This window comes from Pseudopipra pipra, unplaced genomic scaffold (assembly GCF_036250125.1).
Source record: "Pseudopipra pipra isolate bDixPip1 unplaced genomic scaffold, bDixPip1.hap1 HAP1_SCAFFOLD_577, whole genome shotgun sequence".
NCBI classification, from domain to species: domain Eukaryota; kingdom Metazoa; phylum Chordata; class Aves; order Passeriformes; family Pipridae; genus Pseudopipra; species Pseudopipra pipra.
In genome coordinates this window covers 1-21210 of record NW_026991065.1, presented here as the reverse complement: position 1 = coordinate 21210, position 21210 = coordinate 1, and the positions used below count along the sequence as shown (strand labels likewise).

The 21210-nt window shown below is 35.9% G+C and overlaps 1 protein-coding gene across 1 annotated transcript; it reads right to left on the bottom strand.

Moving 5' to 3' along the window:
- Positions 1-3971: 3971 nt before the first annotated feature.
- Positions 3972-20167, bottom strand: LOC135408734 (fibrinogen-like protein 1; the record flags this gene model as incomplete). Its single annotated transcript, XM_064643739.1, has 7 exons — positions 3972-4865; positions 8655-8842; positions 9404-9492; positions 10392-10489; positions 11915-12074; positions 14502-14682; positions 20094-20167. Coding segments are annotated over 7 exons (950 nt in total), but the record flags the coding sequence as incomplete, so codon positions are not given.
- Positions 20168-21210: the final 1043 nt, after the last annotated feature.

The window sequence follows — 21210 nt, the reverse complement described above, 5'->3', positions numbered from 1 at the left end:
AATTGAAAATTATTTGTGATCTTTTGCAAGGAAAACAAAACTGGATGTACTGAAATTCATGTAATCATTTATGAGAGCCATTTACCTTTAGGAGGAATCTGCTTATCTTCCTGCCCATACTGTTGGTGATATATTCATTAAATAATTCAATCCGTTTTTAATCTAGGTTGGACACTGATTCTCACAATAGATTTAGTGACCCAATAGCCATTTTAGGTGCCTTAAGACCACAGTTTAGCTGCTTGGAGCCTTTGTTCAGCCTCTGCAGAACCCCAGAGCTACTGAGGTTCCCTAAGCCAGGCAGTCACAGGTATGCAAGGCACAACTAACAGGTCGTTAATCAGACTGCCATTAAGACAGGAAGAAAAAAAGAAAGAAGATTGGATTCTGTAGGAGAGACAGGTAAAAGGAACTTATACACAGATATTTATGACCTGTTGAGGAAGGACAGAAAAAAGTGAGCTACTTTGTTTCAAAGGCCATATTTTGGTTCTTCTGCAAGCCAACATATGAATTTGGCCCCAAGATTGTTTATTCAGTGTTTGTATATCAACATTTTGTTTCTGATGCAATCTATTTACCACTAGGATAGGATTAAGAGGAACTGTTTTAATTAACTGAAGATGTAGCAATGGCAAGCTGGATTTTGTCCTGCACTAAACAAACATTGAGATGGCCCTCAGATTCCCAGAAAAGAAGATTTTTGGATGAACACTGTGTATTCAACAAAAAACCAAGTAAGCATCAAAAAGCCACTATCGCTAAAGTTTCATTCTTTTTGAAGAAGCACTTTACCTAACAAAATTTATAACTTCTCTCTCTGCACGTACCTTGCATATGGATTTTAGCTGAATGCTTGAAACCTTCCTGATTTCCCAATTCTCAGACCCTCTATGAGCAAAGAGCAAGCATATGCTCATATTAATTTAAAAGTACTTCCTGGTTTTGAATAGCTCCATTTTTGCTTTGCAAGTTGACCACTTAATAGACAAATAATTAAAAAAACCCAAACAAATAAGTGGAAATTTTTCAAAATTTAGATACAAAATACTTCCCTGGATACTCTTTCTGCTCTTTCTACCTCTGTTACAACTGCCAAAGAGAACCTACTACTGAAGGAAAAGCTGCATTTTCACTCTTTTGAGCTAATGAGGAGTGAACTATAGGAACGTGACAGTAATGTTCACAGACCTGGCAAGCTGTGGTTCAAATCCCCTTTCTGGGTAACCATTTCACTAATAGCAAGGAAAAGTAGCTTTGACAGAACAAAATGTTATACCTACAAAAGGAGTTCAAGAATTGGTGTCATGAATAACAGTTTTAGGAATGGTAGGGAGGGTAGACTCTAGCTAAACAGTGGAGCTGAAGAGAAAACAGTAGGAAAACAGTAGGCCAAACTGCAGTATCTCAGCTCTGCCAATGCGTTCTAGATATTCTAGGAAAAAAAAATGCTGTAGCTTATAAGGCTCTTTTATTGCTTATTTAATTCACCTAGGACTGTGGTTTCCCTTCTTTTAATCTCCAATATGTTTAGCAAATGCAAGAAAACAGAAATAGAAATACAATACAAGAGTATTTCCTTTGAACAAATATTACAAAAAAATATGTTTCTGATTACATGGTGCTGGTAGCTATCATTATGTTCTTTATTAAATCATGACTAATAAAACATTTTCCTTGTTATCTTATTCTTCTTCTGTTGGGTTATGTGATTTGTATCAAATAGTATGTATAAATTTTCAGCTATTTGGGAGTTATGTTGTTCTGTCTAACACCTGAACAAATAAACTGGCCTTTGTTATGCTGTCTTGTAAGAATAAAGACTACTTTAGAACATGTTTGTGCCTGTTGAGGAAATAAATTAATATGAACAGGCAAGCCTGGCAGAGAAAGGAATTCTCTTCCAAGCTTGTGTCTTGTCTGGTAGCTATTAAAACTTCCCTTTTGAAAATCAAGAGTTTGTTTATTTAAGAGCAATTGTATGACCATTTTGAATTACAACACTTTCACATGCTTTTCATGTGGCCAGAAAGATTTACTGCACAAAGAAAGGCCATAGAAAGATGGTGGAAATTAACTACAATATTTGTATGTTGCTAACAGTATGCTAGATGCTTCCTTGTTCTGAAGAACATTCAGTCCAAATAAACGTATAAATGCATTATAAGATGTTCAAAGAAAGATTTGATTCTCCTTCATTTTACGATTTCCAGTATAGAAAGGTAGTGAAATTTTACATCATCAGAATATGTCAAAAGCACCCTAACTCAGCTGAAAGATTTCATTAGTGTTCTAATAAATAAAGAGGATGGATTTATTCTGGAGTACATAAAAAAAAATTACTGTAGATTTTATGAGAACAATTTGTACATGTTGAGGGGCTTCTTTGTGTGTGCAACTTTGCTGTATGTAAATCCTCCATGTCATTTATTTAGGTGGAATATGATCTGGCTTGATGCTCTCCAGATTCATGAGTTAATATTTCCATTTTCTTGTGAAAAACTAAATGGATTTTTATACATCTTCTATATAATGGCATTCTGTTTTTTTCCAAATAATTAAAGGTTTCTCCTCTTAGAGTAGCAAAAGAATGTGAAAATCACTATGGGAGATTCTATACTTACAACATCTTTTTTAGCTACTCCAAAACTTCCATTACCTTATTAATAACTCATACCTACAGACATACTCATAGTTACATAGGAATCAATTTTAAGTGCTATAATAAAATTGGATAAAAATACTTTACCAGATTTTCTGTTTTAATGTTGAATCTCTCTCCCCCTCTCTCTCACCATGCACACACCCACATAGGGAGGCATGCCTTCCTGTCAGATACAGGATTTAATTTGGTGTAACTAACGAAACAAAGTTCAAAATGAGCAGTTGTAGAGCTGTTCACTGGTCCTCTCATGCAGGGATAGAGGCTAGAAGTCTCTAGCACATTATCTATTGATACATAAAGAAAAAGACTGGATTATCTAGAATACCTGCTACTAACAGAAAAGGCAGAGACCTCAAAAACTCTATACTGCCAAATTTTATCAGCACAATTTTTACAGTATAGCATGCTTTTTAGGTGCCTGAATGCTCTTTTTTTGCTATTTAATTCCTTTTTTTTTGTTTAGATGTAATCTGATTTATCTTATTAAGTCAGATTTTTTCATACGAACCTCTCTTTTTTCTCTCCAGTTGTTCTGAACATCCTCCTTCCCTTATTCCATGCAAATCTTTCAAAGTTTCTTTACAAACTTTTGTTTTGGGAGGATGAATATGGAAGGAAAAATGGCTATGCAGAGAGTTACCATTCAGCTGACCTGTATTCTGATGAATGTAGTTATAAACTGACTGACATATTGCCAAAAGTTAGTTTCAATTATGTTAAGCATGACTGAAAGTGGCTGCCACATTCAAAAACTGTATTTGGACAGAGGGGGAGAGAGTGGCACTACAACCACAAAAGCAAAATTATTTTAAGAAAGCAAGCTTAGATCCTTTTTGTTTTTTGGAAATCGTCACTTGCATCTGCCCAGCAGAATTGGATTACATTTCATCAGAGAGCTTTCCTATTTTCCTATCTTCTCCATGGCAGCAAGCACTAATCAGCAACTCTTGTTATTGCTGGCTGTCGGAGTCTATTGTAGTACTACGCACAAAAGCCAGGGTTAGGCAGAGTCTCTCATTTTTCTTGTAAAAGAAAAATGTGGATCTGCAGCTTTGAGAAGGAGGAAATCCCAGAGAGCCTAGACAAGTACATAGGATGTATGTGTTCATCACTTTGATGTGACTGAACAGGACATTCAAATTTAGAGAGTTGTGGAGTCTAACAGATAAAAAAAAGAAAGTAGATATTTATAGTGTCAAGCACTAAGAACCTCTAAAATGACACCTCTCTACATGTGCATTGTGTTCAAAGCTTAGCTCACATTAACATTAGTTGCAGCTTTTGTTAAACTCCACATGTCAATATATTAAAGTCCTTTATTTTTTTTATTAAAAAAAAGGCATAATGGTTACCAAGAAGACGAAAAGCATCATTACTGACCATCTAGAAATGTTAGATTGAAATGATGTGACCAGCCCTAGGAATGCTTCAGCAACAACAGACAATCCACTTCTCTATGCTGGATTCAATTGATTCTAGCCTGGTAGCATCCCTTCTCTTTCTTCAGTTTCCTGCCTCATTCCTTATACCTTTTTGTGTGTGCTATGTACACAACACATGCAACAAATACACTAGAGGAATTTGCAGGAAATTCACTTCTAAAGTCTTGAACCATTCCAAAGCAAGTATGTTTCATCCACTGATGAAACCTTATGCTTCTATTTGAATAGGTTTTTTACTGCAGTAAGTACAATTAATTTTCATTTTTGGGTCAACACCGTAACAATAATGTTGGTTTTTAAAGGTGAAAGGATTTGTAGTTACTGTAAAGCAAAAAATTCTCCATCTTGATGAAGATGTCCTTATTCCTAGATGAATGCTTGCCATTTTTAAAAAAAACCCTGTACACATATTAGCATTAGTATTGTATCTAAAGATTCATAGGCCAGACTGTCTTCTCACATCTCATAAAACTACTAGTTGCAGAGGAATTATTGCAAATTTATATATGCATAGACGAGAAGCAAAAATCGGCCTATCTGTTTTAATTTGGAATAATTTCCTAAAAGATTAACTAGGTGAATCGTCTTAATAAAATACTTAAACAATATTTAGTTCAAAATCTGCTGGTCTGACCTTCATGACAACAGATTTTAGGGAGTACCACCACCCATGCCAGGAGTACCAAACAATCCCGTTGTCTGTCTTGGCAGTGTAGGGACCTCTGTAGTACAAACCGTTCAGGTTGGCAGAGTGACACCTGGTGGGAAAGTAAGGGGAAAAAACAATGAGGATTCTGCCAAAAAGTTTCAGGAATGTGTCATTTTCTGTGCGAGTCAAAAATTTTTCCATGTTTGTCAAACAGCTTAGTTTGACAGTTGCACGAATTTGCATTTGTGGACTTCTGTGAGCCTAAACAACAGTGGTTTAATTAGGGCACAACTGCAAGTGTTCTTCACTTCCTTAAAACAAAAGTTCTGCTTGTTCCTTTCACACGTTTTCTGACATTACTAGCTCTTGGAGTTTTTCCTGTGAATCTGCTTCAGTGGAGAATTATTCCAGAGTTGTTCAGGCCATGGATGACAGCAGAGCATACACCAAGAAAAACTCTGGGAAATAAATCCTATTCTGGTTTTTGTTGTTCCAGAGTAGCTCCCCTCAAGTTTTCCAGTTACACCACAAGGTGTTTCGTATGCCAAAACCTGAATACCACTATCAGTTTGTCTATTCACCTGTGGACTTCTATTCACAAATAGATGAAATCTGAACGCTAATTAAAAATATGTATACCAACTCACTGGATCATTGGAATTGGCACTTTATTTGACTACACAAAGTACATTTTTTTGGTTCTTTAACAGGCTGAGGCAGCAATGCTGTTACAGTTTATTAAATACAGTGGTTGAAACAAACAAAGAAAAAATCCTAGCAAACCCTCAAAGGCTTGAATAAGAACCGGCACAAGCTTGATACTGATTTGGTTTCTACAAGAAAGAAATTTAGATCTCTATGGAGAGCAAACTGACTGTTCCTTCTGCAGCACGTTGTGATGGATCAGCTTGGTTTATCTGCCAATTCAGTATTTCATTATTAGTGCTGTTAATATTTAGCTGTCAAACACCATGATGGATTCCAAAAGCAGACTTCAGATAATACACAAACAGAAAACATTCCAAATTAACCTTATGAATATTATTACTGCCAAATCTTAGTCTTTTTGGCATTGCTTACACTTCATTAACAAAGTTTTTGAGAAATAAAAACTGTCATAAAAGCCCTATGGGAAAATTCTCATCTATATATGCTTTTTTATTGCTTAAAATTTTGAAGCTCAATTTTGATAATGTGTTAGTTGAAAGCTTATAATTTGTGGACATCAAAAGTGGCTTTGTTTTTGAGAATGACAAACTTGTATCAGAGGTGACATAATCTTTCTAACCATACAAATTCTGCAATGAGCAGGCATTCTGTCTACTTTGAATCAAAACACAGAATTCATTAGAAGAATCATAAGCAAGCAAACCATAATTTGTCAACAGCAACATGAGCCAGTGAAAAGCCTTAATTAGTGCTAGGAAGCACTAATGGCCAAAATATACAGTATTCACTAACCAACTGGATGCTGCCTGAAGTAACTGGACATACTAAATTAACAATTGCCATGTGATTATTGATATGACATTGTGAAGCAACATTCATTATTCACAAGTCAATAAATACCTTAAAGTTAGCCTATGTTTCTCCTTTCTTTCCCATAGGTTAATTTTAAAGTAAGAAACTACCATAGTTTTAAAAGTACAGTCAACTCTGAACTACCCATGGACATTTTATCTGAATTATATATTAATCATATGACAGATGCAGAGAAATGGAGTTTGTTCCCTGAAGAACTTTTTGAATTCTGTCTGGGTTTACTGACTCCTCTAAGGCCCCACATGAATGTAGCTATGCTGTCTCTGGGATGATTGGTGAGCCAGGCAGCTTGAGTTAGCGAGATCTATGGCCCCAAGTTATTGCCTGACAGATCCACTATTATCATCCATGCATGGTGTAACTAAAACTGTGAGTGCTGGGGGAGATAAGATCATGCCCAACTAGAACTGTTAGCTCTCCTTTCACTAGTTATGAACCTACTGACCTTTGCAACACCCTAGATGCAGGAAATCTTATGACCTGGGTGTAGTACCGGCTCTGTGGATTTGCATTCAAGATGAAAATCTCTCCTAGAGCTTTGCTTACAAAAGGATGCAGAGGGGCCATTTTTCTGCAGAAGTTCAGGATAACAAATTCTGAGCTGGAGCAAAACTGGTAACTTTAGATCTGAGCTACTTTCGTGAAGCCTCACTTGTGTCCTGTCCCTTGGTTTTCATATTATCTGGGCTTTTCTGTATTTCATTAGTCCAGATAGCATAGACTTGGCTATAAACAATTCCTTCATAGCTGGGAGCTCCTATATAAACCAGCCAAGAGCACTAATTCCTTCTATGTTTGCTAATCTGTGCATGACAAATACGTGTTTCTGAGTGCTTTCCTTTCTCTGCCAGTACTGTTCTTTTGAATAGGATTTCATGATACTTCTTCTAGTATTTTGCAGTTTTCAGTTTTATGTTAGGCTTAACATAAAAAAGTTAATAGCAAGACAGTGAAATAAAACTATTAGTAACTCATATTCATTATCCAGATAGACTGTCACTTTAAGAGCATTAACTACACAGCCATAATAGGAACTAGCCTAGTAGGAGTCAGCTATCTTTAGTAGTTGTGTAGTACCAGCTACAAGGTATAAATAACTGTCGAGTTCTGCTGTACAGCTTCTTTTGCAAAGGGGTCATTCTTTTGTCCAAATCAATCCAATATTAAAAAAAAGTTTTTAAAAAATAAAAAATTGTATGCAGTGGTCTGATATCAGTTTAATGCTACTTGAGGTCTAAATATTCCTTTAAATCGTCAAAAGTTCTGATTTCATGTGAAAAGAATCTCCAGCATAGTTGTCTTTCCCTTTTATATCTTAGCTTTCCTGAGAAATCAAAAAAAACCCTTGTCTACATGTGGCTTTTTGCCATGGGTCTCAAACACTCTGCTGGCACACTATCCATGCAAATATATTAAACTGTATTAAAACAAGTAGTCAATTGTGAAACATTTAGTTAACAGCTATATCATATCAGCTAAGGTGGTCACAGAGACTACTTATGGAATCAGAATTTGGAAAATGAGGAGTTAACAGAAACAAATGATGACACAACAGAAACAATGGAGTTGATCCAGCTTGGCAGTTCTTGCCAAGTGAACTGAGATCACAGTGAGAGAGTAGTATGCTTCCCTGAGCTGTATTTTAAACCTATTACACAGTGAGATTGCATAGTTTCTCTTCATGGCTATATTTATCCAATTAATTACGGGAAAGAACATAGCTGGTCTGTACAGACTGTGCTAAGGCTACCCATTTTTAATTTTTGAATTGGTATTCTGCATGTAAGTAGAGTTTTAAAATTCTTTCACTGAACCCTATTTAAAAAAATCTTTGTCTCAGTCCATCCATACTTACTGACAGAAATTGAATGGACACATTACCATCTTTGTATAGAAGGAATAACAAGAGTGAGATGCTGTGAACTGAGGTGAAAAAAATGAGTCTTGATAACCTGGCATTAGTTTATCTCATCAGATATTTTTCAGCACTGCTACATCTGGTCTAGTGCAATGCAGGAAAAATGCAAGAATGGAGCACAACAGGGATACATCTGCAAACTCTACATGACCTACTTGTGTAAAAACTAGTTACCTTAAAGAGGCAGAATTATCTCCTCCTTACTGCCTGATAACAAAGATGACCTACTGCAAATACCATTATCACAGAGACCTGTGCAGTAGGTGCTGTCCCTTCTACAGTGAGTCTCAGTCTTACCAGCACTGAGATCTCTGGTAGGAGACAGGGGCACATTGCAAATAAATAAACAATGTCAATCCTATCTTCTACCATATGTTATTATTGTCTGAGTATGCATGAAGCAGAATAGCTGACAGTAACTGTATAAAATCAAAGTACCTGTTAAACCACCAGCCAGCCTTTTCCTCTTCAGCACAGTTACCTTCATAGTTGTCATTATCCCTGTCTCTAGTACTGAATTTCATTCCTCGATGATCAGCCCACCATTTTACTTCAGGATGAAATCCACCAGTAAGGGAATCACCAGCTGTACCAGAGTAATCACCACAGCTCATCTCATAAGAATGCTAATGAAAAATGTGAAGAAAGGAAAAAAAATTAAATTCCAATATGTTTTTGGCCCTTAGCATATCAGAGAATGAAACCACAAAGAGGAAAATAATCTGATCAATTTGCTACTATTTTTATGCTAAGAAATATCATGGCACTTAAATACTGTGTACTAGATAATGAAGTGCTGTAAAGATGCTTACCAGGGGTAAAATTTGTCATTAACTTTATGTATAAATGACATAATAAAAAACAATATTAAGGTGAGTTTGCAATATACATTACAAATCAAAATGTTATGTGCCATTACTATTGGTAGTGTCAACAAAAGTAGAAAAACTGCTTTTATCCATGGCTGCTAAATCAAATGATACATGTATTTTACAGAAAGTGTAAAATTAATGTATCAGGGTAAACTACTGTTATTGCATCCTTGAAAATTATAAGCATGTGTAAGAAAGAAAATATAATAAGGTTCTACACAAACCCTCATGAAAATTAGGGAACGTGTATGTTTATTGTTGATCTACGGAATCCACATTTTTATTAAAATCTCCAGTAATTTAATATTTTATTACCTCCTCTCCTGCAACTCTGAATCTTGCATATTGTGCAAAACGCCGTTCTCCTTCAAAATCAGTTAGATCAATTCTTAAAGTATAATTCCCTTGAAAAATAACAACAAAAATTATTTTAGTTAAACTAGCTTCTCTCACTACTTTTCAGAGCTATTATAGTAGAAAATTAAAATATGTTTTTATCATGAACCTCTATCACCACAGCATATTTCATGGGTTTTTGTCTTCTTTCTTTATTCATTGTCTTTATTCACCTGAGTCAGCTTAGAAAAATTTTAGAATTATTCCAATACAGATTTTGAAATGTAGAAAATTAAAAATCTAATGAAAAAGGCCTTACGGACTTTATATTTCAGGAAGGTATTTGAGGTGGAAATAAAAAGATAGTGAGAAACAATCAATAAACATTCTCCTAAGAAAATTAGATTTTTATACTCTGAAAATAAGAGTTATACTACGATCACATCATGGTGGCACTGATTCCCATATGATTTAGCTGACTAAGCCAATGGGTAAGTTTTGTATATGCATCATTCTACAACAAAGCCAAAGTTAGCTTAGATTGAGTGACTTTTAGAAAGATGGGAATAGCTTTCCACACCTGGTCTGATCAACAGGACTGGCCTAGAATTACCTTCATGTAATAGCCCACACAGCCACATAAAGCCCTGACTAAATGAACAGGTACAGCATACTACCTGACTGGACTGGTAGTAATGCTGACTGCAAAACAGATAGAGAGAATTCTTTCCTGTCTGGTGTGTCCTGTTTCATGGAAGCTCTCTGCATGCCATTGGCCCAATGACAGTTTTGAACCTTTTGTTAGAAAACATATATTCAGGTGTGTTTTGTTCTGAAACTTGGAGAAGTCCATGCAGACTAACAAGAGAACTCAGGATTTATGCTAAAAAAGGGTAACAAAAAATGGCTCAGAAAGAGCAAAGAAACAGAAACTATAAGAAGACTATTGTTATAATACAAATCTTACCTTGATTAGTCAAATAATGAAGATTTTTATTTCCAAGCCAATATTCACCATTTTTCAAAACAAAATTTCCAAAGCCTTCTTCATAGTCAGCCCAGACTCTGAAAAGAGTATAAATCATTAATTTATCAAAAAAGCAAATTTGTTTGGATGTTTATTATACAGTTATAGATCACAGAATAATGCAAACTGGAAGGAACCTTGAGAGGCAATCTAGTCCAATGTCACGCTCCAGGCAGGGTCAGCCATGAGATCAGACCAGGTTGCTCAGAGTTTGTCCAGAAACTTCCAGAGATGGAGACTGCACACTCTCTTTGGATAACCTGCTGACTGTTCTCACAGTGAAACAGTTTCTCCTTACATCCAATCTGAACCTCTCTTGTTTCAGTTTAACAGCTCAGTCCAATCTCTGGTATAGCACAATTTATCTGATGTGAAGACATTTTTCCTGGTTAAATCTAAGGGATCATGTAGGTGTCTCACAGGCATTGTTTCTTTATTATCTGTGATTTGATTAAGGTGTGAAACTCCTACAGCTGGATATATAAATTCGTAACTTGAGGTATTAGATAGCCATTTCTAGCTTTGAGTTATTAACAGATTCTAAAAATTTTTGAACTCAATACTGGTGCATAGTTTCAAGAATTAATGTGTATACATTTCCCTGCCTACAGTGGCTCTGAAACTCTTAGTGGTTTTGGTTTCATTACATGTTCTAATGGGAACAGAAATATCATATGTTTCCTGTATCAGAAGCAACCTACTTCAGCAATGGATGAAAGGCTGTGGACAGGCAGCCATAAGGAAGAGAAGCCCCTGCGACTTTAGCAGCTGGTAGTCTCTGGCAAGGGAAAAGAATAGGTGGTGTGTGGTGGTAATAGTTGCAAAATGCTACAGATTGCTTCTGTAGCTTGTCTGACCATATTTTGTAAAATAGAAGTTTTCTTGGCTCACAAATGGCTTGTTTTTGTGGTTCACAAGGCCAGAGTTTTCACTTCTGGACATTTCCCAAAAAATGTGTGAGTCTTGGCAAAGGCAAGGAGGTTAGTTGTCCATAAATCAAGTTCTCAACCATTTTATTTTTCCTGGAGGCATTTTGTCATGAGCTACAAATTACTTTTGTGGTGTGTTTCTCTCATACTTGCTTGCTGATGGCATTTTGGTTCAAGCAGATTGCTTGCATTTTTACATTTTTAGATGTTTACTGTTTGCAAAAGACAAGGTAGTCCTTTACTCGTCATTAAGAGTCCTTGCTCCAACAATTGTTAATGCATTTGACATTGAAGTGTCCTCATGTAAAATGGACAAGTTGTGAGAAAAAGGCTAGCAGAGATGTCTCGTAGAAAACAGCCAGAGCCAGAAGTGGTATCTCATCTGGAGGCTGTCCCACAGAATAACCATTCCTCCCTTTTATCTGGGATAACAACCTATTAATATACTTCTAGAGTTCTGATTTAACTTTCCTCCATCTGGTTTAATGATTCTCCACTTAGTTTCCAATTTTAATGACCAAGTCTAGTACCTACCTATCAAAATTCTGGCTGCCATCAGATCGTCTCTGAAAAACAGTCCAACCACCTCCTTCAGACATGTCACAGAAGGCAAGGAACTCAGTAGGACTCTGGATAGGTTTCATCTTATAAAATCCACTTTGCTTATGGCCATCATTGTAGATTTCTGCGCAATCTGTTCACAAAACATTGATTGGACACAACTTTTTTAGTTTTGTACTTAATGGCAAAATCAGAAGTCAATAGAGATAATCAAGTCATGTCATGTAGAAGTCACATATGAACGAGACTAATAAAAAAATATATTTGCAAACACATTTCATTGACTTTTTGGCATTTTCTTGCATTTGTGTTGCTTTATGAGCATAAAGGAATATTTATTGTTGTAATTATTTTGACATTTCATTAAAGGAATATTTTTTCCACCATAAAATATTATAATTTTTGTTTTCATTTGCCTAGCAAAATAATTCCTCCATTTTAAGTGGTGTCACTTCTAATTTACAGTATATGATCCACATTAGAATCCTGCTTCCAGCATAAAATTATGTATAAGGCACATGGTAATCTTCGAAAATAAACATGTACATCTATGTCCAGAAAGTTCACGGCAGAACTGCCAAAAACAAGAGCATGAGTCTCCAGTGTTAGAAAACAGAAACAATTGCTGGGCCTGATTCTCTTGTCCTTTCAACCAAATAGATGCAAAAATATATAGAATACTACTCCCAAAAAGTGCAGTGTATGGTTAAAATGATAGCACTGCAACTTGATACCAGTTACAGTCTGGCCTGCATTGCTGTTGAGGAATATCATTTACAACAATCACAAAATCCAGAGCTCATGGAAATATTGCAGCAATGTAATTGTATAATTTTATATTTTTTCCTCTAGGAATTAAGAAATGAAAGGAGTTCTTTGTTTATATGTAATCTACCATTAAACAGTCATACAGGAAAGATGTATGATTTTCAGCATTTCTGCTTTTCCTGGCTAAGGTAGAGCTGATTAACTTTATGGCATTCTCTGAAACATTTATGAATATGTTGGCTGAACTTCCAGGCCTTGTTGGAATTTTCTGAACTATTATATTTCTTGTCAATGAAAGTGTCAGCAAAGATTAGACATAGAAAATAAACACTTTATACTGAAAACAAATAGCTATACCAGGATTTGAATAAATTCTAATAGAAAACATGATTTAAATAACAGCTAAGTTGTCTTTCTAGCAAATGTTTGATTGGCTTACATGAAAATAGCTTTTCTTATCCATTAATTTCTTGTGCAAAACACAAGCATATTTTAATGTTTGGCAGTTGTATATAGTGTGGAATTTCTCCCTCACTATCTAACGCAAATTATCCAGCTCTCTTGATATTAAAATGCTGCAGCAGTTTAAGTGAAATAATGCAGTATGAACAGGAAAAAGCATTTCCCAAGCTATAAGGAAAGTGAAGAACTAATGGGGAAAAAAATCATCAGAAATGGGAACAAGTTACATCTGTTATTTAGAGTAACGTTTTCAGAAAATAAACTGAGGCATGTGCTAAGAAAATGCAAATGCCTTTCAGAGAAATGTAGGTTTAATAATCTTTTCCAGTAACAAATGAGTCAGCCATGATAATATTTTTAAAAAATATTCCAGGATGCTGAGTACATAAATAAATACATAGCTAAAATTTAAAATCAGACTTACAACTGCTTTTAATTTAATTTTAATGGTGCTTGGTTATATTTGATGCCTTGTTATATGTTGTGATTTCTTCCAGCAGCACAAACACTAGAAGTATATTCAAACAAGGCTTTTAAAAATAATAGCAGTTTAGGCTTTCTAGAACTGGAAAATAAGAAATGAACACCATCCAGGAATCAATTGTAATTTCAATCCAACTGTTGTTTTGGATAGTGTTTTATTATTTTAAGAGTTTGGCCTCACTGCAGCTGTTACAAGACAACACTTAGCTTTGTAGAGGGAGCAGATCACCACCACAATGCTGGTGAGAATATAAAAACAACTTTAAACCAGTATTTTAGAAGCTGTGATGTCATGAGCTGAATCTAACTCAGTCAAAATGGGGCCACATACAGAATATTATTAAAGTGAGATGCAGGTGTCATTGTGCCAGGCTTATGTGTGTAAATATGTATGTCTCAGGAACTTTACAGATTGGAAGAGCCGGTGTGTGCTTGTAACCCAGGAATGTGTGAATGTGAACTGACCCTGTGGGTTAGAACTTTTTGAGATTAGTCAAAGAACAGTGTTTAGCAATCCTGTAACTTCTGATTAACATTTTGTAAATGTCTATTATTGACTTTTTCCCCGTTTTATGGCTGATATTTATGCTTAATTTATTGTTCACTGATTGTTTTTTAATTATGCACTATTAATAAATCAATAAACTATTTCAATCCTGATTTGATTTATACCATCTGGCATTAACAATCTTTCCCTGCCTAGAAGGTCTAGGTAAAAGCTGAACACTGTGCTTTAAACAATTATTCTGTGATGAGCTTTTAAAACAATAAGTCAATGGGCCCAATTGTGCTAAAGCTTCTCTGTATCAGTACTCATGGAAATGAAAAGAATAGCTTCATTTCTAACCTGAATACTGCCTTTTTCCTCCCAAGTCAATGACACTGTTTTCATCTCCTCTGTCACTGTACTGAATCTCTTTCTTCTCTAAAAGCTGCATAATTTTTAACTGCTGCTGTTTCACACGATGCTCCAGAAGCCTCACCTGGCCCTGAAGTTGTATCTGCTCTTGAAAACATTTCTGTAGATCCTAGAGAGGAAAACATATCTTATTGTAAAATCAGCAAATTTTTGTGAAATTTAACATGTGACACAAAAAGCCAACCAAAAAAACCCCACAAATAAAATTTAACTTGAATAAAACATTTTGGTCACAATTTCCTACAGACACTATGTTGACTTCCACCTCATGTGTTACCTCTGTTTAAAATTATTTCATATATTACAGAGTGTAATATATGAAATATATATTAAGAACACATACCTGTTTTGCAAAGAGACCTTCTCTTTAGTGCTTATAACTACCAGCTCTCACTGCAAACATGCAGAGGGGACTTTAGGGAAAAACACTATATTACAGACTCTATCATAAGGATGGCTTATTCTCTATCACCTGCCATCCACAGAGATTTGCTATCCAGTGAAGCCTGCTACTGACATCGTGATGGTTCTAGAATCTTAAAGAAATGCAACCCATACTGCTTATGATAAAAACCTTAACATTGCAAACATAAATATTGTAAAGTTTTAAGATAATTTTTGGCATGCTAAAATAAATAGTCCCTAAGAAGCTGTGAATATGCATGAAAAATTAAGGTTAAAACTTAAAGTCAATATTGCGAGAAATGTGGCAATTCTGATAAGGTGATACCTTGCACTCATTTCACCCTGGTGCAAATGCAGATAAATGACAAGAGAGCTGGAATAGCTGTTCCAAATTGTAACATGCTGACTCTGTGCAGAGCAATAAATAATTGGTTTTAGATTAAAGACTATGGCAAAATTGCCAAAGTGAGCCGAACCTGATCTGGGGAGCTTAAATTAAAACAATCGCTAGACTTTTAAATAGATATTAAATAAATTTTATTTCAAGGGGAGGGGGAAAGTCTTTGGAAATGTGACCTAAGTAACACTGTCTGCAATTTTATATGAGCAGAGTTTAGTAGCTATGGTGCTTGCACAGGAGCACAACTAGCCCTGTAAAAGCAAAATCAAAGGACAAACTTTTGGAAATCGCGGAATCACAGAATCGACCAGGTTGGAAAAGACCTCCAAGATCATCAAGTCCAATTCTTGATCCAACACCGCTGTGCTTACTAGACCATGGCACTAAGTGCCACATCCAGTCTCATCTTAAAAACCTTCAGCGACAGTGAATCCACCACCTCCCTGGGCAGCCCATTCCAATGCTTGATTGCTTTCTCTGTAAAATTTTTTTTCCTAATATCCAACCTAAACTTCCCCTGGCAGAGCTTAAGATTGTGCCCTCTTGTCCTGCTGCTGGTTGCCTGGGAGAAGAGACTGACACCCACCTAGCTACAACCTTCTTTCAGGTAGTTGTAGAATGTGATGAAGTCTCCCCTGAGCCTCCTCTTCTCCAGGCTAAACAACCCCAGCTCCCTCAGCCTCTCCTCACAGGAGGACATGGAAGATCAAATCTGACTTATAAGATCAAATCTGCAGTAGTTCTAAATTGGTATAATCTCATTCATAGGGAACACTATTTACATGTAGACCTGTAACATTTGGCATGCATGTGGAAGAACTGGTATCTTAGAACATTGCCTTATCACATTGAACTATAGAGAGGTCTGAACTAGCACACTCATGCACCTCCAGTGGCATTTGCATACTTTCACTTGCATCAGGCTCAGGCTTCACCTATTGTCCATAAACACTCCCAACAAAATGTTCTGTTTGTTTGCAATATCTAGTTACACTGAAAAATTCGATCATCAGACTTTGCAGAAAAATAATAAATATTGGCCTCAAATTTAAGTATTATTGAAGTGTATCAGATACTTGTTTTGATTAATTCTTAACTGCAATCTAATACACATGCGGAATGGGGAATATATATATATGTGTGTGTGTGTGGCATAACCAGGCAGTTTGTCAAAGGTTCAGCTGCCTCTCTGTGTTTGGGCTGCCCACGTCGGGCTTCCTGGACAGCAGGTGTGTCTGCAGAGCTGAGCCCTTCTGGTTGGGGTCGGCTGAGGAATCACAACAGTGCTTGACCGCAAGGGGACACTGTAAGGCCAGTGGCATGTTTACCGAACACCTTTTAAAGGAATAAACAAAGCAGCCAATGACCTGATATCCTGAGAGTCCTATCTGGTTTAAGAATACTCCCTTGAAAATCTTTCTCAGTGGTTAATAGCTATACGAGATGCCTAGCATATCCTCCTTTTCTGCTAGCAGGAAATGCGAGAAGGAGATAAAATATAGGGACATACAGAGACAAACTTCCCACAGTGGCTTGGAGGGATATTATTTGACCATATGCACTGGTTAATGTGGGACATGTAGCATATTACGAAGAAAAGATGCACTATTTATTATGCAGTCTTTTCAGGGTATCTGCAGCTACATCCAAACCTTTCACAAAAGCTGAATTTTCAATGGAAATTAATTCAATGGGAGATTTAGAAGAGGCTTCCTTGACAGGTCTCTGCAAAAATCTAGTCCTGTGTGCATACATAAAATTATAGAGAACTGGAGAGCTTTAGATGAGAGAGAAAGAGATGCATAGGTGAGTTGAGAAAGAGTGAATAAATAAAAAAATATATTGAAAAAATATTTCCAGGCTCACCCTGATGAGCTAATGTTAACAATAGAAGTAAAGCTATAAAAAAATTCCCATGTTCCCAGTCAGACCAAATATTAATTCTAATAATATTAAGTTAAGAGTGATAAAGAGGCCATCATGCCACACTTACCAGTTTTAGTGCAGTGTTTGTTTATTGAGAAGGTTAACCTGTCTTAACTCAATACACACAACCTTGGAGAAACCAGTAGAATACAATAGGAAAGACCTGGAAATGGTGGCCCTGGTTTCCAAGACCTTGTAATTTCATAGCAAGGCTTCAGGCGGGTTGCCTCTTTGACATATGGCAAGATCTGAGCCACCAAGAGCTACTTTCCCTTCTGGAGAGAGCAAGAGACTGTGAATTTGAGAAGAGGCAGCTACAGGTAACTAAATGTGTTTCTTTCGGGTATTGTAGAACTTCATCTATCAGTTCCCCTATTCATACTGCTAAAAACTATTCTCCAAATGTGATTAAATTATGTAGTACAAGTATAGAACTTCTCAAAAAATATTATCATACCTTAGGAAAACTTGATATCTAAATTTTGTATGACACTACTTTATATATCACTATAAAAGGTCCGTTCCTTTGAACCAAATTAAACACATGTCTGCAACAGGCTTCATCTAAATATTATTCTTAAATGTGCATTTAAAGTGGATCTTTTTTATTGTTTACCTAAAAAATTGTGAATTAATATATCTACATTACACATAGCAATTTCCCGATTAAAAAGGATTTAAGCTCACAGTGCCTAGGAAGTGGCAACCCAGAAATGACTAGCCATACTGAATAACTACACCATAAGAACAAAATGATTATGCAGAAATCAAGTTTCGAAAGTAACCTTCATGTGAAAAGTACTGGTATCTGACACTTTGCTTTCTCTCCCTGACTTCAGCCTCCTCATTGGTGTCTCTGTCAACTCCAGACAAATCCCATTACACTGCTGCTGGACAGCAAAACCACAGGTCTCGTGCTTGGAATTCCACACCTAATTTTTCCTGTGGGACAATCACAGGGTAGCTGTGTAACCTCAAGGTGGATCAATGTGGCTTTTAGATCTGCAGGTTATCAAACTGTTCTTTTAATGTTCTATTACACTTTTTTTTCACAGGATAACTCTTTTAAAATCACTGGAGTTAAACTAGTGCACAGCCAGAGTAACACAAAAGCACAATGTAACTTAGGGTTATAAGTCAACAGCTATAACACATTGCTATTCCTTTGGTTAGATATGGACCAAAGTTAAACTATTACAGTATTGAAATACTCAACAAAATGTGAATTTCTTTGTGACTGTCTCCAGTGGACAGTGTTGCCCACTGATAGAAACCAGACTGAACACAATCTGTTCTGCCTGTTTCAGTGAAGCAACTGTTTGCACTACACATTGAGAAGCAATTATCTAACAACTGCTGACAGCTATTGGGCACATGGTCCCATGTTTAACCAGCTGCTGTAATTAATGTGCCTTCATTTCCATTATTGTGTGCATTATTTAGCAGCTAGTGACCTTCCATTAAAATTAATGCTACAAATTAGACTCAGAATACTTTATGAAAGCTATAAAAATACAAAGGTTTTACTTGGGGTGTTATTTCCTATATTTTTAGAATATAAACTAGCTCTAAAATATCTCTCTATTGAGATTAGTGTTTTAATGAGATTAAAATGTGAAAACAGAGATAAATTTCAGAATGTTCCCGGTTTTTACTCACAAGATCAGCTAAAACCCACAACATTCCAAATGAAAAATAATTAAAAAATGAAGTAAATGCATTTAACTGGAAAACCTTTTTTTCTCAGTAGGGTTCTGTAAAAATTATTTTTTTCTCCACTGAGCAGAAGTGATTACAGAGGAGTTGCTTTTTATTCTGTCTTTATTTATTTATTCTGTCTCTATAAAGCTACTTGTCTGAACAAAAGTTTTCCGTAAGGTAATGTAAGCTACAAACAATGATGCTTATCTAGTTGTACATTCAGCAACCACTTCCACCTAGGCAATTATGAATCAACAGTATAATCTCTTTAGGTCTCTTTAGGACCTGAATAGCAAACTAGGAAGGACAGCCAAGACAGGCAGTGCAGAGTTGGTGAGGTTGGAGGGATTTTAAACAGCAGAGTAAGTGTGATTTTGTTAGGCTTTTTGTTGGAGAGGCAGAATACATAGCAGAAGGGCTTGGGAGCTAGAAGTGAGTTTTGATCATTGATTCTGAGTGTGAATTATAATCCAATTACATGGGAACAAGTAAGAATACGAAGCTATGGATCTTGTTTGAGAAAAAATTGCGTGGCAAGTGGACAAGGTAGAAAAGGACAGAAACATTTTTCCTCCCAAGTGTCAATGACCAGAAACACTACTGCTGCAGCCGCTGCTTTAGGAGTTCCTGGGTTTTGCCTTTCTGTAAGTATGCTGCTCAAAACTAAAGGTGTTATTCTGAGTTAGCATTACCCCTGAATGGTAGCGTAACCACTTTGTGTGCCTTCTGTACAACGTGCCTCAATGCACCATGTGATACCTTTTTTAGCAAAGGTACATCACCTCCTGTTTCACATCAGATCCAGTCACAAACTGACTCGATTTCTTTCTTCACTGGCCATTGCCCAGTGCTTTATCTTCCGTCGTATATTTACGTGTTTGTTTCCTCTTTCCTTACTGGAAACTTGTCTCCACTGAACATCATTTGAGGTTATTTCCCCATTCTTTCATTTTTGCTATGAATTGTAATATTTTCCATCAAAGGTTCTGCCATCCCATGTAGATGAGATGCATTGTGAGTGCTGTGGAGGACAAGGTATGCAATATTTAGAAGAAACTCCGTAGACAAATTTAATTACTGGAACTTACAGAGCTGCCAATGGCATCCATCAAGCTAGCTGCAAGGACAAAATCAATCATTATCAAAATCTTCATTTTGGAAGCTGTGAAGTAGAGGAACAAATGAAATAGTAGTTAACTTAAACATTGAAATTAATATTTACACTTGACATCTTAAATTTTATTCAGAAAAGTCTATTTAACCTATAATTCCTTTCTTTCAAATCGTAAATATAATGTATATGTAGGCTTCATTACAAATGTCTAAAATAATCTGATAAAATATGACTCCAAAATCCAGTAAAACTAGAATTTATCCTTTTAGGCCACTTTGTATCAGAACTCTCCATGTATTTTAGAACAGCTATTCAAGATTCATACTCACATACTTTATTTTCCAGACGAAAGCAAAAAATGTTTTAAAATGAGCTGAAAAGCAGGTCAATATTCTTTGTTGGTCCTTTAAATTTGTGAGAAAGCTCTCTGTTATAAACTATTAATTAAAATCTGAATTCAGCTAGTTGTACTTGAACTAAAGATTTGTGCAACTTTTGTGTGCCAGGAGAAGATCAAGATAATTCTACTGCTGTAGAGTAATTTGGGGGGAAAATGCATAATAGTTATCAACTTTTATTCTAATGGTTGGAAGGATGATATCTTTCAACTGATAGGTATGGATATTTTGTACTGTATGACCCACAGCATTTTAAACCCCCTTGTTTCATATGAAAATTATTTTAAATGCTAAAACAACCACCATTGTATCTCACTGCCTTGCAAACATTAGCTGATAGAACTTCACAATTTTTTTGTAAGGTAGATGTGTGCTTTTCAGCTCACAGATGAGAAACCAAGGCCTCCAATTACTATAATATTTACATGAATATTCTGAATTAATTACTTATACTGATGGAAGCTATCAACCGAGGAATGTTTCTTTTTGCTTTTAACTTCAAATATTTTATTTTAGTATAGTCTAACACCTATTTAAATCAGAATATGTGCCCGCTCTGCTTTTTCTACTTATCAAACTGAATCAGCTAATTACATTGAATCATAGAGCTCTCTATGACAGGACTTACAAGCATTGTCTAAGCCACAAATGTTTAATGTGTTACTGTCCCTGGAAGCATTCAAAAAACATGTA